General features: G+C 33.9%; 1 protein-coding gene and 1 pseudogene across 1 annotated transcript; both read right to left on the bottom strand.

Moving 5' to 3' along the window:
• Positions 1-12256: 12256 nt before the first annotated feature.
• Positions 12257-14498, bottom strand: LOC127105122 (GTP-binding protein At2g22870). Its single transcript, XM_051042286.1, has 4 exons — positions 13897-14498; positions 13725-13794; positions 13027-13189; positions 12257-12937 (listed from the first exon to the last, which is right to left on the bottom strand). Exons 1-4 carry the CDS (start codon positions 14363-14365, stop codon positions 12728-12730), a joined length of 912 nt encoding a protein of 303 aa, XP_050898243.1. The 5' UTR covers positions 14366-14498; the 3' UTR covers positions 12257-12727.
• Positions 14499-16383: 1885 nt separating this feature from the next.
• Positions 16384-18764, bottom strand: LOC127102876 (uncharacterized; annotated as a pseudogene).
• Positions 18765-19199: the final 435 nt, after the last annotated feature.

Here is a 19199-nt window from a genome sequence, read left to right on the forward strand (position 1 = left end):
TGAATTCTCACCCTTTCTGTTTGAATGTTACCTTTACATGGGTATCGCGCAGATACTCAGGAGTAGTAGCGCTGAAGTAAGTGGACGGTAGCTCGCTCGAGATTAGCTGGAGAGTTCCCGTATTTTAGTTTGAAGACTAGGTAATGAGTCAATGCTCTGGTCATGTAACACTGGGTAGATTAGTAGTATTGAACTCGTATCCTAATTGGATAAGTATTATGTTATTACTTGTGAACATGCTTATTTGCAATTGCTGTTGAGAGGCCATAGTGCCAAATATTCTGATTATGGTTTTAGTTTATTTTGAAGAGATTATTGAGAGATGATCATGGTATGGGGCATGGATCATTTGATAAAATGCATGAGTATTCATTATTTTCCGCTGCGAACGCATATTCTTGAATATTCATGATAAGGGAAATATGTTATTTTAAATGACCAGGTGTATTGTATCTTGATGATGAATGATGTTGGTTTTTGAAAGCTTTTAGTTTTTGAAAACGTCGATGTGACGCCCTTTTATTCATATGCATGCTTATTTACTCTGATTATATGTTAAGTATTTTGGGGTAGAAAAGGGGTGTTACATTAGTGGTATCAGAGCATGGTCGACCAGTTGGTCAGTACTCGTTAGGGTTTCCCATCCCGTTGTATTTGATTTGTGTCTGACACGATCGATACTGTTTGTCTGATGGTTCGGGCTGTTCAGGACGATGGTTGTAGGCAGAAATGATGATGCCATTGCTGAGGCGCTGAGGATGTTGGCTGAATCCATGGGTCAGATCCCTCAAGCGAATGTTGGTAACCGAAATGGAGATGATGATGAGTTCCGTGCTTTAGGGAGATTCCAGCGGAACAATCCACCTGTCTTTGAGGGTGGGCATGAACCTGATGAAGCTCAAGCTTGGCTGAAGGCAATTGACAAGATCTTCAGAGTCATGAACTGTACTGATGCTCAGAAAGTGCAGTTTAGTACTCATATGCTTGAGAAGGAAGCTGAAGATTGGTGGAATAACAATCTTCAGAGGTTCGAAGAAGACAGCATTGAGGTTACTTGGGCTCTTTTCCGTGATGTCTTTTTGGAGAACTATTTTCCAGAAGATTGTCGTGGGAAGAAAGAGGTGGAGTTCCTTGAATTGAAGCAAGGAAATGGTACTGTTGCTGAATATGCTGCTAGATTTCAGGAGCTTATCAAGTATTGTCCTCATTACAATACTGCTAATGCTGAGAGATCTAAATGTTTGAAGTTTGTGAATGGCTTGAGACATGATATCAAGAAGGCCATTGGTTACCAACAGCTTACTCGTTTTGCGGAGTTGGTTAACAAGAGTCGGATTTATGATGAGGATAGTAGGGGAAGTGCTTCTTTCTACAAGACTTTAAAGGGGAAAGACCAGGATCGTGGGAAACCGTATGATGACAAGAGGAAACAATATGGTTTTGGCAAGAAGCCAAGTGGGGGAGGATCTTATACTCCACTTAAGTGTTTCAACTATGGCGTTGAAGGTCATCGTGTTGTCGATTGTAGTAAGGATCTTGCGACGTGTTTCAAGTGTGGCAAGAGTGGTCACAAAGCAAACAATTGTGGAGTTGGTTCGAGCGTGACTTGTTACAATTATGGTGAGAAAGGTCACATTAGTACCAAATGTGATAAGCTGAAGAAGGAGCAAGCGAAGGGAAAGGTGTTTGCATTGTCTGGTGCGGAGGCCACTACCGATGATAGGCTAATCCAAGGTACGTGCTTTATTAATGGTGCACCTTTGACTGCCATTATTGATACCGGTACAACATATTTTTTAATTTCTTTGGATTGTTCTTAGAGATTGAATCTTATATTATCTGATATGCGTAGAAGTATGGTTATTGATACACCTGTTATGGGCTCTGTTTCTACTTCCTATGTGTGTCTGAATTGTCCGTTGAGTATCTTTGGTAGGGATTTTGGAATTGATTTAGTTTGTCTTCCTTTAGAGTAACTTGATGTGATTTTGGGTATGAATTGGTTAGAATTTAATCGGGTGTATATCAACTGTTCCGAGAAGACGGTTATTTTTTTGAGGTTGGTGCTAAGGAAGATTGGTTGTGAAGCGACGTCTTCGTGCGTTAAGCTTGGTATGTTGAAGCTTACGTGTGGCATTCTTGACGGGATTAGAGAAGATCGAGAAGTGAAGAAGCTTCGTGGTAAGGAAATTGCTTTGGTGAAAGTGATATGGGGCGAAGTCACCAATGGCAATATTACTTGGGAACTCGAGGATAAGATGAGGGAATCGTATCCGGAGTTGTTCGTTTGAGGTGAATTTTCGAGGACGAAAATCTTTTAAGTGGGGGAGAGTTGTAACAACCCAATTTTTAGTATTTATTTATTATGCTATTATTACTAGATTTTATTTTATTTATGTGGAGTGTTAATTAATTAATGGGTTGTTCGGTAGTATAATAATCGATTATATTAATTAATTTGGTGTGTTAATTAATTATTTAGTTGATATCAGATATCATGAATAATTGAATTAATTAACTTGGTGGATATATGGTGTTAGTTAATTTATTTGAATTAAATAGAGATATTTAAATATTATGTCTTATTGGGCCTATTAATTAAATTAGAAGTATCACTCTTCAAGCCCAAATAGAATACTAATATAAATAGTAAGAGGTGAGGAGAGTGAGAATTAGGGTTCATTTGATCATTGAAGACAATAGAGAAAGAGAAGAGGAAAAATAAGGAGGAGCTAGGGTTTCCAGAAAATCGAAGAGGTAAGGGGGGAATCCTTATTATTATGGGTTAGTATGATTGGGTCAATGGGTAGATGTATGCTTAGGTTAAAATCCTTAATTTGGTATGGTTGTTTGAAATTATTAGGTTTTGATGATTATTCTTGAATTGTGGTGATTGGTTGTGTTAAAACTGTAAATTAACGTTATATGTTAAGAGTATTGTATGAGTTATAATTTTCTGAACGTGTAGCTTTTTACGGAATCGAAATCGGAGGTCCGGAAGTCCTCCAACGATGAAAAATGTAGGAAATTTTGCATTCTGTTTTGTGTTAACGCAGGAATAGCATTCTGTTTTTGCGTTAACCGGTTAACCAAATGCGTTAACCGGTTAACACTTTTGAAATTACGTTAGAAATTGCATTTTGTCTTGCGTTAACCGGTTAACCAAATGCGTTAACCGGTTAACACTGTTGAAAATTACCAGGAAATTGATTTTGTTTTATGTTAACCGATTAACCATATGCGTTAACCGGTTAACACTGTTTGAAAAGTGAAAAATTGAGATTTTAAATGTGTATATGTACCATTGTGGGATTGTGAATAATATATTGTTATGAATACATAGATGTACCATTGGTGGATTGTGAATGATAGATTGTTATGAATGTGTATATGTACCATTGTTGACTTGTGAATGATATATTGTTATGAATGTGTATATGTACCATTGGTGGATTATGAATGATATATTGTTATGAATGTGTATATGTACCATTGGTGGATAATTCATAGAGTTGAATTATGCCGATATGTTGAATGTTAAGATGGTAGAGATGATCTTAATTGCATATGTGTTGGTATTTGTACATTCATTCATGGCATGGTCGGCTTCATGGTGGAAGCGGTGAAACTGTGGGTTCACATGGTATTAGACATTGATCCTTAATTGGAAATAGGCGTAGCAGACGTTGATCCTTAATTGGAAATAGGCATGGTAAATAGACGTTGATCCTTAATTGGAAATAGACGTAGCAGACGTTGATCCTTAATTGGAAATAGGCGTGGTAAATAGACGTTGATCCTTAATTGGAAATAGGCGTAGCAGACGTTGATCCTTAATTGGAAATAGACGTGGTGGCTTGGATTCTAGATATTGAATCGGAAAGCGGTGAAACGTTGGGTTCACATTATGGTACCACATGCATAGAGTCACATGTCATGCATTGAGTCACATTAGAGTTATATGATAATTGAGTGTGTGCATTATTGTGATTGTGATGTGTGTATGAGATATGATAATTGAATTTGGTGATGTTTGGATACATAACTTGACAACATATGTGATTATGTGATAATTGTAGTTATGTGTATATTTGAGAATATAATATTGGATTTTAATATTGTACTCCTTGAGTTTGATGGATGTTTGAAACATGTGAAATTGATGTTGGTGAATATTATTTACATGGTTATATGAAGTGTGATGAATTCCTTTAATTGTTGATTTAATCATTGTGCTTGATTATACTTCTTCATAATGATTTGAATTCTGACCCTTTCTGTTTGAATGTTACCTTTACATGGGTATCACGCAGATACTCAGGAGTAGTAGCGCTGAAGTAAGTGGACGGTAGCTCGCTCGAGATTAGCTGGAGAGTTCCCGTATTTTAGTTTGAAGACTAGGTAATGAGTCAATGCTCTGGTCATGTAACACTGGGTAAATTAGTAGTATTAAACTCGTATCCTAATTGGATAAGTATTATGTTATTACTTGTGAACATGCTTATTTGCAATTGCTGTTGAGAGGCCATAGTGCCAAATATTCTGATTATGGTTTTAGTTTATTTTGAAGAGATTATTGAGAGATGATCATGGTATGGGACATGGATCATTTGATGAAATGCATGAGTATTCATTATTTTCCGCTGCGAACGCATATTCTTGAATATTCATGATAAGGGAAATGTGTTATTTTAAATGACCGGGTGTATTGTATCTTGATGATGAATGATGTTGGTTTTTGAAAGCTTTTAGTTTTTGAAAACGTCGATGTGACGCCCTTTTGTTCATATGCGTGCTTATTTACTCTGATTATATGTTAAGTATTTTGGGGTAGAAAAGGGGTGTTACACTTTGGATCATTCAAGACTTTAGATTTTGAAGTTTGTTATTTTGAATGATTCATAGTCTTAGGTTCCTGGCCTTTCAGAACCCTGTAACCTGATGTCTTAGGTTCCATCTTCTTCAGAGCCTTTGACTTAGATGTTTTAGGTTCTGATTCTTTTAGAATCTTTGATTCTGCAATTACAAGTTATATTTGGTTTAAACCCTTTGTTTTACTAGCAGACATAAAATGAGAGTTCAACCTTTTTTTAGAAGAGCTTGAAGAAGAAGGATATGATGGTTTCATTAAGATTTTGGACCTTGTATTATAAGGTTTTTGATGATAAACAAGACCTTCTCCTTTTCTCTTACTTACACCATAAATCATGGATGCAAATTTGGTTATGTTAAAGCTAGATATGACAAACTCTTGAAGAGATAATTCATATTTATCAAGAGGTTTGTCAGACATATCTTTTATTAAATGAATCTAATCTATTAAAAAAAATCAATCTTGTCTTTTGAGAAGTTTATTTCATATCTTATAAGACCATATTGCTTCTTTATAATTTTCGTATGTCTGGATTTTTGTTGGTATATTTCCATAAGATATTAACATAAAGTAATTAAATCATACTTAGAGTTTAGAAAATACATCTTTTGTATCCTCTGAATCTAAGTCAGAACTAGCTTATGATTATGAATATAAGAATGTTGAAGCAACCAAAGCTAGGTTGGCTTCTTCTTTACTCTTGGCAGCTTCTTATTTGACATCAAGTTCATCCCATGTTGCCATGAGAATTTTATTGAATTCACTTCTGAAGTTATTCTTCTAGAATTTTTCCTTCTTGGCTTTGTCCTTCTGAAGATTGGGACAAGCAGCAATGAAATGATCAGACTTTTGACAATTAAAGCAGCCATTTTGATCATCCTTGTTTTCTCTAAAGCTTGTTCCTTTTAAACCATATCTAATCACCCAAACACTCATTAAATATCAATTCATGTCAATTATAACCATAATTCACCATTCAAACACTCATCTAACTCATGTTACAAATACTTGGTTTGATCATGTTTTTGAACTTTCAATGCACTTAATTCACCCATGAACTTGACCTAACATCACTCCACAAAGCCCCAAGCTTCATTTTATATCATTATATGGTCATATGAACTTCAATCATCCACCATTATGCCTTGGAAATCAAAAAATCAAAAAATCACATTTTTAGGTCATGTTGGTTGGTCACATTTTGGCAAGAATGGCCTATGGCAAGTTCCAAAGATCATAACTTTCTCATTTCACAAGATTTTTAAGTTCCAATTTGATCAAAATGTCCTAATTGAGACCCTCGCCAACTTTGATTCAAGGTCCAAGACCTAATTCATTGAGCAAGGACCCTAATTTGTGCATTGGCTAACCTGGTCCAATATGTTTGTCATGCCCTAAAACATGACCAAGACACTACTTTACCACATTGTCATTTTCAAACCACAACTCCTTTTGACCTGGTTCTTTTTCAATCTAATCAAGGACATGGCAAGGAATATTTGACACAAGTTTTGGATAAAATGCACGAGCCAATTTCATTTGGACTTGCTTCAAAGATTGAAGATCATCCTGGTGCACAAAACAGACATGCTTCAGTCGGAACTTGCATAATCATGCACCAAACCCTTAAACTCTTGTGTTTTGATCCCTTTTGGCCCAAGATACATTGCATAACATTCCAAGACAATATTACAAGTCAACTTGGTGGCAACAAAAGCACATGGGAGCATTTCAAGCCAAAGTCAAAAAGTGATTTTTTTTCCAAAATGGCAAAAAGACAAATCCATAGTAGGTCAGATCAAAGCCCATTGTTGCACCTATCTGATGCTAAGGGGAAAAACCAATTGGTCTGGAGTGCAAGCAAGATCAGAACACAGCCGCACATGTCTCCCCAAGTTCAACCTCGAGCATGCTTCGAGCTTCACACCTTTCTAAAGCAAACCTTCCCATTCTTCCCTTCAAACCATTCCATCACCTTCCATATAAATATAGGAAGGTGTTCCATCAGAAATCCAAGCTTAAAAAGCCAAAAACACTTTGTTGCAAACCCGAGTTGAACGTCTCAAAACAGAGTTTCGATTTTTAAGATTCAAAGTATTCTAGTTCCAAATAACCACCCATAATCCATCTTTGAATTTCACTCAAACTTTCCCAAGTCCTAACTCACCTTCCCTGCACCTCACCTGAGTTGTACCAATTCATCGGAGAACCACTCTGAGATCGATTTCGATCAGGTGGTTCCATTTACCCCATCACTCAAACGAGTTACCATTCAACTCGAAATTCCTCACTGATCATTAACCTCATACTTTGAGCTTTGATTAACCTTTATCCAACATTTATTTTATAAATTAGGTTAACTTGTTCATCTGAGTTTCTTGAAAATACTGCACACTCAGAGCCAATCAATGGCTCATGAGTGTGAAGGTTGATTTGAATATGTGTTTGCAAGTTATTTTCATGATCAAATCCAGTGAAAAACTTGAGTTCTGAGGAATTGATTTTGGATGTTTTGAGGAAGAAGATGATGTTCTTCACGCAATTTTGAATGCAAAAGAATCTCGTGTCCCACTCTGATTGGTTGGTTCGCGCACGCTTCCCTTTTATTATTTGTTTTTATTATTTATTTTGTTAAGCACATTTGTTATCACAAGCAAGTGCTTGGCCTAGTGGGAGAGGGGGTTAATCCCCCTATAACCTCAAGGTCAGGGGTTCAACCCCCATCGTGTGCATTCTAACTTTTTTTATTCCTTTTCATTTTTGTTTTATTTATTTTCGTCTTATTTATTATGTATTTCATTTTTATTTTTACACCACTTAATTTTATTATTCTGACAATTTTCCCAACATGGACTTTTATTATTTTTGTCTCTAGTATTTATTTATGTCTTGTTTTATATCATTAGAACAATTTTCCATTGACTTATGAGGTCTTGAACCTAGTGGCTAATGAAGTTTATGTTTGTCATGATGTTTGATTGTTTAGGGTTGCTTGAATTTTCCTTATTTCAAACCTACTAATGAATAATCAAGTGTTCATTCATGGTACTTTGAAGCATGGATAAATTGCCCCTACATCAACCAACTTGGGTCATTTGAGATATAGACGAAGCCTTGTTATGTACATATTAACTTGTTGGTTTCATCTGATTCATGTCATTACTTTTACTTATACTAACCCACTAACTTTCATACTAACTTGTCTATATTGTACACTAACCCTTACTATTTTGTTCATATTGTACATTGACCTTTATAATTTTCTTAACATAATCATTTAATCAAAATATCAACTTTAAACCTTGAGTTAGTATAGTCTTCCTTTTGTCAATCTATTGATAGATGGACTTGGGGTTGCATAACTTTCATTGTTACAAATCTATTGTAAGTTGATCATTTGATCACCTTCAATACTTTGCATCAGTGATAAGTTATCCCCTGATGTGCCATATTTTGAATCTATTGACCTAAGGATAGATAATCCTCAAGTGTCGGTCTTGTTCATATTACCTTGTAATTTACATTTAAGTACTCATCATCATCATATTCATTGTATAAACTCACCATGCATGTTTATTATTGTCATTTATCTTTATTATTATCATACATTAAAAACAAAAAAAAAACATGATAAAACGATAAGACCAAAAACAAATCATTTCACTTAATCAACTTAGACTTAGAGGATCTCATCCTAGGACCTTTGCTTGGTGATCTTTTCCATTACTTTGTGATATTTGGTTTCAACTTTGGGTTTCATCTGTAACTTACATACCGGTTGCAAGAATGGCATCATGGCACCATCCTAGGGGGATATATTTGTAAAACCACATCCTTTGTTTAGCTTAGATCACTTTTGCACAAACAAGACTTTCTCTTGGGCTACCTTACAATGAGACCCTTTATTTTCTAGTTAGTTACTTTGCATACTTGTTGCATTACATTAGTCAATTTCATAAATAAATAAACCATTGATTCAACGTCAATTGTCATTTTCATAATCAAATTCAAAACACTTAAAACTACGATTAGTATTGTGCGCCACGAATCTTAAGTGGTGGAGAATGAGTAAGAATGGAGCATTCATATCCTTATTCTGATTATTTTGGACGCAAGACGCTTGACTTACTGTCTAGAATTTTTAAGTGCAATCTAATCACAAACATTCTTTTCATAAACCCTTATTCAAGGTAAAAACAACACAATCCATTAAATCTTATTTTTGTGCCTTAGGGCACCACTCCGAAAACTTTTTTCTCAAAGGTAAAATCAACCAACACAAAAACATTTTCTACTCTGAACTACGGAGCTCTGATTCCTCATCCCCGATTAGTGATACGTAGGCACAAGGGTCACAATCCTTGACGAGAACAAATAATAAAAAACTACAGAGTCCCACACTTTTTTTACACTCTTTTGAAAAACAAAACAATAAATGAGATAAATGCTCATGTACGCAAATTGTTCACATGGAGTACCATGGACGTGAGAGGTGTTAATACATTCCCCTTGCATGATCGATTTCCGAACCCAAGTCTCGGTTGCAAGACCGATTCTTTATCCTTGCACTATCCGTGTGCATCCATTTTCTCATTCGAAGATTTTATCGATTATTTTCCCTCTCCTCTCCGATAAAGGTAAACTAAATAAAATTTGGTGGTAACTCTTCTGATTTTGTATTCTCATTCCCTTTGAGGAGGCAGTTCTTTAGTTCGAGTCCGTCTGAATCCTCGCTCTCGAAGCCCTGGTTGTGACACTCATCTATCTACTAAAAATATGTATAAAAAAAAAGTATAATTTAACGTAGAAGAACTCTTCTGAAACTGATTTTCCAGAATATTAATTTTCATAAGTGCACATTTACATTAATACAAAATAGTCACAAACATGCATTAAAACTGCACAAATTTAATATTTTTTGAACGTGCAAAAGTGGGGAAATAGTGTCTTTAGTCAATGAATGAGTTTAGTAGTGGAGAAAAGAGGGTGTAATGGACATAGGCAACAGAGCTCATCTAAATCCTAATACATGAATAATTCCCTTCAGCATTACTATCCAATGGACAAGTACTACAGTAAGAAGAAACTAGCTGTCTGAAGTGGATATCATCATATGTTGAACCTTAATCATGTTGTCGATAGAAAATTGTGAGAGAAAAAAAATGTAAAGCTTAGTCATTGTCTACATCCAAAGTTTGGTACCTGTCTCAAATTTAGATACAACTTATGAAGTTATCCCTATAGACTCATCATTAACTATTCACTGTACAGTTAAATATAATAAGAAAATCGAACCTAATCAAATCAAATATATTAAAAATCAATTTAAATCGAATTGAACCATTTTAATTATTAAAAAAATCAAACCATTTTAATTTACTAATTAAAATTATTAATTTGGTATACTATTTCAAAATGTTGAACTATAGTTAATTGTTAAAAGATAATTTTTCTTAAACCAAATCATATGTTTAAAAATTTTAAACTATTTTTTTATTTTATTTTTTAAAATTAAAATTTGTTTTAGTATTTTTTATTTTCAATTTCGTTTCAGTTTCGATTCGATTTTCGTGGTCCTTCTAGAACTGCTTATGCAATATGATTTAATTTTTTAATCAAATATTACAGTTCGATTATTTCGATTAGATATTTTAGTTCGATTTATGACTTTTTTTTAACAGCCCTATCATCAATCATAGTATTAAACAAAAGATTGTACATTCCAAAAATAAAAGAGGGTGTAAAAACATAGTAAAATGCAATTAACATATTCATACAGTGTACTTTGATCCTATATTTATTCCCAAGCACTAATTGCAACCTTATACTATTCTCTATGTAGTTTCTCAAATGCTCTAATCGGAGACTTTTAAAACGGTGAAGTACTTATATCAGCTATGCACTTATATTGGATAAATTTATAGTTTTCTCATATATCATTTTAATTTTTTTTTATTATTATATCTTAACATTATGTTTTATTTCTTTTAAACTTTTATATTGACGTTTTATTGTGAACCTATGCATCATAGCTAATATTATTATTTTTAACTTGATCAGGAATGTCATTCTTAATGCCAAAAAATTTGATCCCATCTATTTGTTTGATAAGTTTTTAAGGTTCCTAGAAATATTTTTGAATTTTACTTTATTTATAATTTTAAAATTTTAAAATATATAAAAAAAAAGTGTTAAAATAATATAAGAATGGATGGTTATTTTTTATTCTCATGAAAATATAAGATTTCTCCACTTTGATATAAGAATAAAACTTTAAAATTTTATGAATAAATTATATTCCTTGAAATAAAATAAAAAATAACAAAATTTGTTAAAATTTGAAACGAACATGGAAATGTAGGATTTCCAACCACATTCCGAAAAATAAAATTTAGCACCTCCATGTCAACCATTACTACAAAGATTTGAATGACATTTCTTCAGACAACGAACTCAAATCCTGGGTACAAACAATCATCAACTTTGGGGCACCCTGATCACAATGATGCTACTTTTGGCCAAAACTTAACGCCCCTGAGAATCTCATATCTTTGCTCACCACCATTTTCTGGATTATATCAGCATGCTGTCTTGAACTTCAGTCAATACCCTTATGGTGGGTAAGTTCCAATCCAATCAGGATTAATGAGAAAACCAACTCCCAATGGGGATTCTGACAACAAATATTTTCTCATGGATCCACATACATACTTTTTGTCATCACTACCAAGTTAATTTCGGCAACAAGGTTGCCTGCTATGACCAACATAGGTTCGGCACACTCGCCCGGTGAGTATATAGGAGATAGAATTGACAAGTCTTCCTGGTTGCAAGAACCTGAGATCATCAATGCATTCAACCAATTTTCAATTGACATGAAAAATATTGAGAAGGACATTAACAATAGAAACGCTGATCCAAAACTTAGGAATGGATGCAGCCATGAAGTTTCACCAAGTGATATGCTTATACCAAACCTAGGATGTGACGTCACTGGACAAGGGGTGCCAATTAGTGCAATGGCCTAATAACAGGTCTATATGTGGAGTTAAGGACAGACCAGCCACTGAATCTGGGTTCTATTGTTCTTCATTCTAGGCTGGATTAAAATGAATACAAAGGTCATCACAGTAAAAGAACCGAAGGTATGAAATCATTTGCATCTATGTAGCAGAGTTGAAAGTTAACAAGTTTAAATCTTTCTGGGCTAGTCATGCAGAAATTTATGCATTAAATAAACAGAATATCATCTCAAACTACAACAGTGCGGAGTACCTAATTGAAAAAGGCATGGTTTTTATTTAGTACTACCCATTATAAGTTGTGAATATAGGTGTGAGCCTGAGTATTAGAATACTCAACCTATATATACAATACCGGTGGTAAGCAAAAAGGGGCCGCGTCAATAACTGCGGAAATCTATTAAATACGGCAAAACATCAATAATGTTCAAGTATTGCACAAGTTTCCTTTTCCTCCAGCAAACAAAAGCAAAGGAAATGGTATGCGGAAACATGTACTCAAGATTAAAAAAAGATAAAATCATAAACTCACAGTTGAAAGTATTGATATTTCCTATACTGTATTATTCCCACATGCTTAGAACTACAACATGACAGAGTGTAAAATTCCAGTATACAAACAACTCAAACTCACCCACGTGTAAGATTTAGATAGCATATATATCAGGTTGTGGTCAGAGTGGAACAATGATTCAGCTGAAATACAAGTCAGCCCATATCCTTTTTCACATGGCTCTTCTATGTGATTGTATCTTTGGTTATTTCAATGTTGCTCCTGCATGGAATGCTCTTCTTATAGATATTCACATTCTGCTTGTTTTAAGTTGCTCTCCTATTGATCCCAGTAGTTTCTTAGCTGAGATACATGCAAGAGAAGCTCATCTCTGCCCAATCCAGTGACACCGCTGGTCATAATCCACGGGGGATGTTGTTTGTAGTTTTGTTTTATTATCTCTTGAAATTCTTTTATGTTTTCATCAGGCCGCTTTCCCTTCGCCACCTTCATTTTGTCACATTTAGTGAAAACAAAGGTAATTGGTATCTGCAATCCACAAAGTTATAATACAATTCAGACTTAATTTGGTACCCTAACAACATTACATCACGGACTAAACACAAAAAACATCATACATCGTTGCGTCCAAGCCAATTTGCACAATCGAAGTCAATCCTTTGAGGCGGAACGCTTGCATCAATGAGAAGCAAGACAGATACTAGCGTATTTCTATTTAAAAAGTAACCTTTTGTAAACGAAGACCAGTCTGTTTTAGCTGATTCAGATGCTTTAGCAAAGCTGCATAAACATACAAAAAAGAGTGCATGATGAGAAACAGTTTTACCCATGACAACTGGCTAACAGTTACACCTCCAATCACTGACCTTAAATACTCTCTAATCTAAGAAAAACACAGAAAAAGAACATCATTGTAGAAACCACTGATGAGCCCTACCAATTAAGAATACATGTAAGCACACAACACTGTCACTAAGCTGGTTGAATCATTGATTTGTCCTCAATTCAAGTGAACTATGTTCTGTTTGGATAAATGACTTAATAAAACACTTATAATTTAAACGCATACCATATCGGTGCTTATGTATAAGTGATTTCTATAGCAAAAAATAAAATAAATTCAAGTTGTTTTCATACAAGTTCTAAGTTGTTTGAGTAAGGGATCCTGAAAAGCTTATCAAAATAAACTGAAAATAAGTTATGAAGAATCATAAGTTGTTTAGAGAGTCTTAAAAATGCTTCTATCATTATATAAGCTAAAACAAGTCATTGGCACAATACAATTATAATATGAGGGTGTTTGTGAGAGACTCACCCATAACCAGGTAAATCCACAAGGTACCAGCTCTTGTTGACCAAGAAGTGATTGATAAGCTGTGTCTTCCCTGCAACAAATTCCAAAAATGAATTACATTACATTACACACAAAACCTAAAAGCATCTAATGAATTTCAAAACTTTAAGAAAAATGGAAAAAGGAGAAGAACCTGGTTTCTTAGAAGTGAGGGCGAGTTCTTTCTTACGAACAAGAGAATTGATAAGAGAAGACTTCCCAACATTAGAACGACCAAGAATGGCGAATTCAGGTCGGTCATCTTTAGGGCAATCTTTTGCCCGGGGACTACTCTTAACGAATTGGACATCCTTGATTCGAGATTCGCCGGCGTAGGGTCCGACGACGATGTTAGAGAAAGGGAGAATCATGGAGTCGTTGACTTGGGTGGGTTCAACTCCTGGTGGGATGAATAAGAGGGGTTTCTCGGAAGGGGGGAGAGAAGGGGTTAGGGTTTTGGAAGCGGGAATTGAAGAGTGTCGGAGAGAGAGAAGAGAAGGGGTGGTGGTGGTGGTGGTTGTGGGAATGGAGAGAGAAGAAGTGTGGGAGAGATAGAGAGAAGGAGGAGGGGTTTGGAATAGGAAAGTGAGCGTCATCGCTCCTCTTCTTAGCACCATTGTCATACTGGATATGAGGGGGAGTGCAAGTACAGCCAACGTCCTGTTATCCGGTAGTGTAATGGTAGCCAAAAAGAAAAACCGGAAATTTTTGGTCTTTTATCTTTGAACCCGTGGGTTCACAGATGCCCGAATGTTTGAGGGGATTTGAATTTGGAACTGAAATAGATAATAAAAATACAAGTTTGGTATAGGTAAGTATGAGAAATAGTTGTGGATAAGAATAGAATAAAAGAAAAAGTAGACATATATAAAAAGTAAGTGTTCATGATGAAAAATTGTAATAAAAAATGAAATAGGAAAAAAAATAGAAGGTTATATATATATATATATATATATATATATATATATATATATATATATATATATATATATATATATATATATATATATATATATATATATATATATATATATATATATATATATATATATATATATATATATATATATATATATATATGATAAAATTTTATAATAGATGAATCATTTCAGTTAATAGAAAAATGAATCGATTACGCACAATGTTATAGACTATATAATAGATGTGATGATATTAATCTAGAAATGCAAGGAGAGAATTAGAAGATGGGTTGAAAATTAACAAATCAAATTTTGGATAAATATAAAATAAAAGGCAAAAATGAGAAAGTTGAAATTAGTAATTTTAAAAAGAAAAATTAGCAATGAAACACTACACTCGCGATGAAAAATGTAGTAATTTTTTAATAAATAAATCATTTCAGTTAACATAAAAATGAATCTATTACGCAAATATGATTTTTCCAAATGTCAGTTTCAAGCGGGTAACATTAGCGATGAAATATGTAGTCTATTTTTAATGGTTAAGTTGTTGTCGTAAAACATATGTAGTTTATGGATATTGGCAATGTTGAAACAATTGTATGGTAAAATATTTTGGTTTAAGGTTTGAAACAATTTCATGCATGGTAGTGTTGGAAAAGTAATATTTTGAAACAATGGTATGGTATAATATTTTGGTTTAAGGTTTGAAACAATTTCATGTATGGTAGTGTTGAAACAATTTCGACGTAAAGAACAAGATGAAGAACGGATGACTTTTATATGTAAGTGGTAATATTGGAAAAGTAATAAGATTGAAAATAGGTTATAATGAAAAGTAGAAATGGTGACTATTTCAAGTTTCAGTTCATTTTCAAGTATGTAACATGAAATATGCAATAGTGGTATATATGGCCAAGCACACATTATTCATATAACTTTCAATGCTCCATATGTGATATTTGTCATTGTAGTGTTCAATAGACAAATAATGCAAATTATATTATAAACAAAAAACATAGTCATCCAAAGGAAAACCCATAATAGTGGTAAGCTACATGTGATAAATTTTGAAATTCAATCTGAATGCACAGTAGAGCCCACAACAACAAATTGAAATGCAATAAGAAGTGTAATGGTTAGTAGGTGCAGAAAATTGTGAATAGTAACAGAGAAAGAAATAGTAAATATAAATTAACACTCTCATAGTAATTCATTGCATAGTGTTAAAATGATTCGAACCTATTATATATTATGGAAGACCTCTTTATAAACAGCATTTGTTGTTGATTGCTTGACATTATTTTATTCATCATGAACCAAAATCTTGATTCCTTTCTTAGAAATGACCCTTGAAAATGCCACATATAGTTGGTCGTGACTAAAAACATCTTGAGGCAAGTATAAACCCACTCAATCAAGGGATTGTCCTTGTGATTTATTTATGGTCATTGCATATGAGACAATAATTGAGAATTGTATTTGATTTAATTTAAATGGCCATGGAGATTGTGATGGTGACATATCCATACATGGTATGTAAATGATGTTTCTGTGACCTTTACCACCCATTATTCTTGCTTCAAGGACATGGTTCTCCATCTTAGTCACAATTAAACGTGTTCCGTTACACAAACCTTCGGATTGATCAAGATTCCTCATTAGCATTAGAGGAGTTCATATCTTCAATTTAATGTGATGTCCAGGTAAGCCCAAAGTTCTTAGAGTTTAAGAAGTTTCGGACTTAGTAGTTCTATAACGTCCATGTCATGTATTTTCGATCTATCTATTGAGTTAGAGTTGTAGTAGTCTCTTACCTCACCTAAAAGGAATTAAATTCAATTCATTAAGAAAATGTATACATTTTAAAGACATATGAATGTAATATAGTATATGAGATGATGTACTTGGCATTAGAGCAAGCAAATATTCATTGATTTTATCAACAGTTTCAATTGTTGCTGCTAGAATAGCTCGACTTTTGAGATAATCATACGAGTGGTAGTTATCCATAAAACTCAGATAAGTGTTATCCACAATTGCTGTAATTGGATCATCAAAACTTGATATTAAGATTTCAGAAGGAATATCAAACTCAGCATATCCATCATTAGGTTCTGAAAGTTTTCCCTCCCTAATATTGGGCAACCATTTTGAAATTTGTTCAATTTCAAGACATTCTTTTGGGTTTGAACCACTTTGAAGTCTCATATTTCTTGTAAGTGTAAGTACCTCACAATCATTCCAAATGTAAGAAGCATTCAATGAACTGTGTACAATATCTGAACGAGTTCCTCTTGGTGCAACAGGACGAATTTGTCTAAAATCACCTCCAAAAACAATGACTTTACCACCGAAAATGGAATTGGAATTAGGATTATTACCCATAATGTCTCTTAGTGTCCTATCAAGATCCTCAAAACAATGTTTGTGAGCCATTGGAGCCTCATCCCAAATTATCAATTGCATTTGTCTCAGCATTTCTGCAAGATCATCCTTTGGTTCTATGTTGCAAACAGAATTCTCTAAAGTAGGTACGAGAATTTTGAACTTGGAATGGGTCGTTCTCCCTCCAGGGAGCAACAGTGATGCAATTCCGCTTGATGCAACGGTTATGACAATTTGATGTTTTGATCTCAAATAATTTGCAAGAGTTCGCCACATAAATGTTTTTCCCGTTCCGTCATGCCTATGCAGGAAGAAAACACCACATTTTTGTTATGTGACAGCATTGATGATTTTATTAAAAATAGTATTTTGTTCACCTACAAAAATTGGAATACAATTAATAATTTTGGTGAATTGAATGACAAGTATGATGTATGAAGTACCACTTGAAATGAACATGTAGTGTAAATGGCATTGATGCAGTACTGGAAGTTTAAAACATTAACAGCCAGGAATGAGAATAAGTTATAGTAATATTAGTTAGAATTAACAATTGCATAGAAATAGTATTGCTTTAAATATAATTGCAATATTTCAATTGCTTGTTAGTGATGCAAACAATTGTAGGTATATAATAGAGAATGTAAAATAATTGGAAAAAACATGATGGGAAGTAACATATATATACGGTTCAGATATGGAAATTTCATGTAACAACCTGTAAGTGATGCAAACATATTTGCAAATTCGGTTTTAAGTTCAGCTACATCGTAATTTCGTTCGTCGTAAATCAATAGATTACCAAGTTGTTCCAAAACATACCCATTTGGATATGGAATCGGACGGAAATCCTTCAAAGTATGTCCATTTGTTTGCAATATCGTTTCAACTTCAAGTAATGTCAAATTTTGAAGTTCTTCATCCTTTAATATAAGGCCTGTAGTAAGAACATGGGTTTGCATTAGAAGCTTTTTTTTGTAATCTATATACTCATATGTCGACGTAACTAAAAGTTCAACGATGCAATATAGGTAAAATTTTGTACCTGAATTGCAAGACAAAATACGTTATTCATGCAAAATACCATCTGATAGCCATGTCCAAGTATTATTCCAAACATGACATGGTCTATTCATTGTACCGAACAACAACATAATGACAAATAATTTTCTCAAAAATCCTCCTAACCCCCATTCACTTGCTTCTTTTATATCCAAAATAAATTCCTTGTCATCCTCAAGGAACCCCATTGTGAAGCACGCATCTCTGAAGGTAAAATGTTGTGTAGCACTGACTTTATAAATGTTCTCGTAAGTTGTTGGTCCTTTAACTACTATTAGCATCATTCTTAAAAAGAATAATTCCCATGTTGTAGGTGGAGCCCATATTAACTTGCCAATAGTAAAATCTTTTTTCCTTGGTTTCCAACTTCTAGTTATATTATCATAAACAAACTTTGATACAAATTGGGCATATGTGAGGGTTCTAGCATCTTCAAACTTTTCATTGGCAGTTAACCATGTTGTAAACATCGACTCGGTTACACTTGATTTTTCAAGGACATCTTCCATTGTGGCATGCTCAATAAAAAAATAGTCTTCTCTCCAATCAGATGGTAAAACATACGTTTCACGACAGGCTTTCGTGCATGAATCTTGAAAGATAAAATCCTCCAACATGCCTCACTTGGTGATACGTAACGACAATCAAGATATTATTGAATTTCATCTATAGCCCCACCCGATGTAGAATTTCCTCCCTTGGCTTGAAAAATAGAAGCAGTAATTCTATCAAAGCCCTTATGAATATATTTGAATAAGTACTTAATGGTTGAACATTGATTGCACCATTCCATATTTATGTGTCCTTAAAACTTCAACAACAACCTTTTGTTGTACGGCACAACATGTCTGTTATCAAGAGAAATTCCATTTTTGACAATTATGTGGGTGTTTGACTATCTTCTATATTGAGGGAAACCATCTAAAGTCAACAATTGTGGTTTCATTGAACTTTTTTGGATAGAATTTTGAACATTTTTTGTTTTTCATGCATGGTGATGATAATCTAGCCAACCCACATGGGCCATGCATCATATGTTGTTTCACTAATTTATATAGTCTTGGATGTAAATCGGGGTTAGGAATTT

The sequence above is a fragment of the Lathyrus oleraceus genome, chromosome 7 (assembly GCF_024323335.1).
Source record: "Lathyrus oleraceus cultivar Zhongwan6 chromosome 7, CAAS_Psat_ZW6_1.0, whole genome shotgun sequence".
Taxonomy (NCBI): Eukaryota; Viridiplantae; Streptophyta; class Magnoliopsida; order Fabales; family Fabaceae; genus Lathyrus; species Lathyrus oleraceus.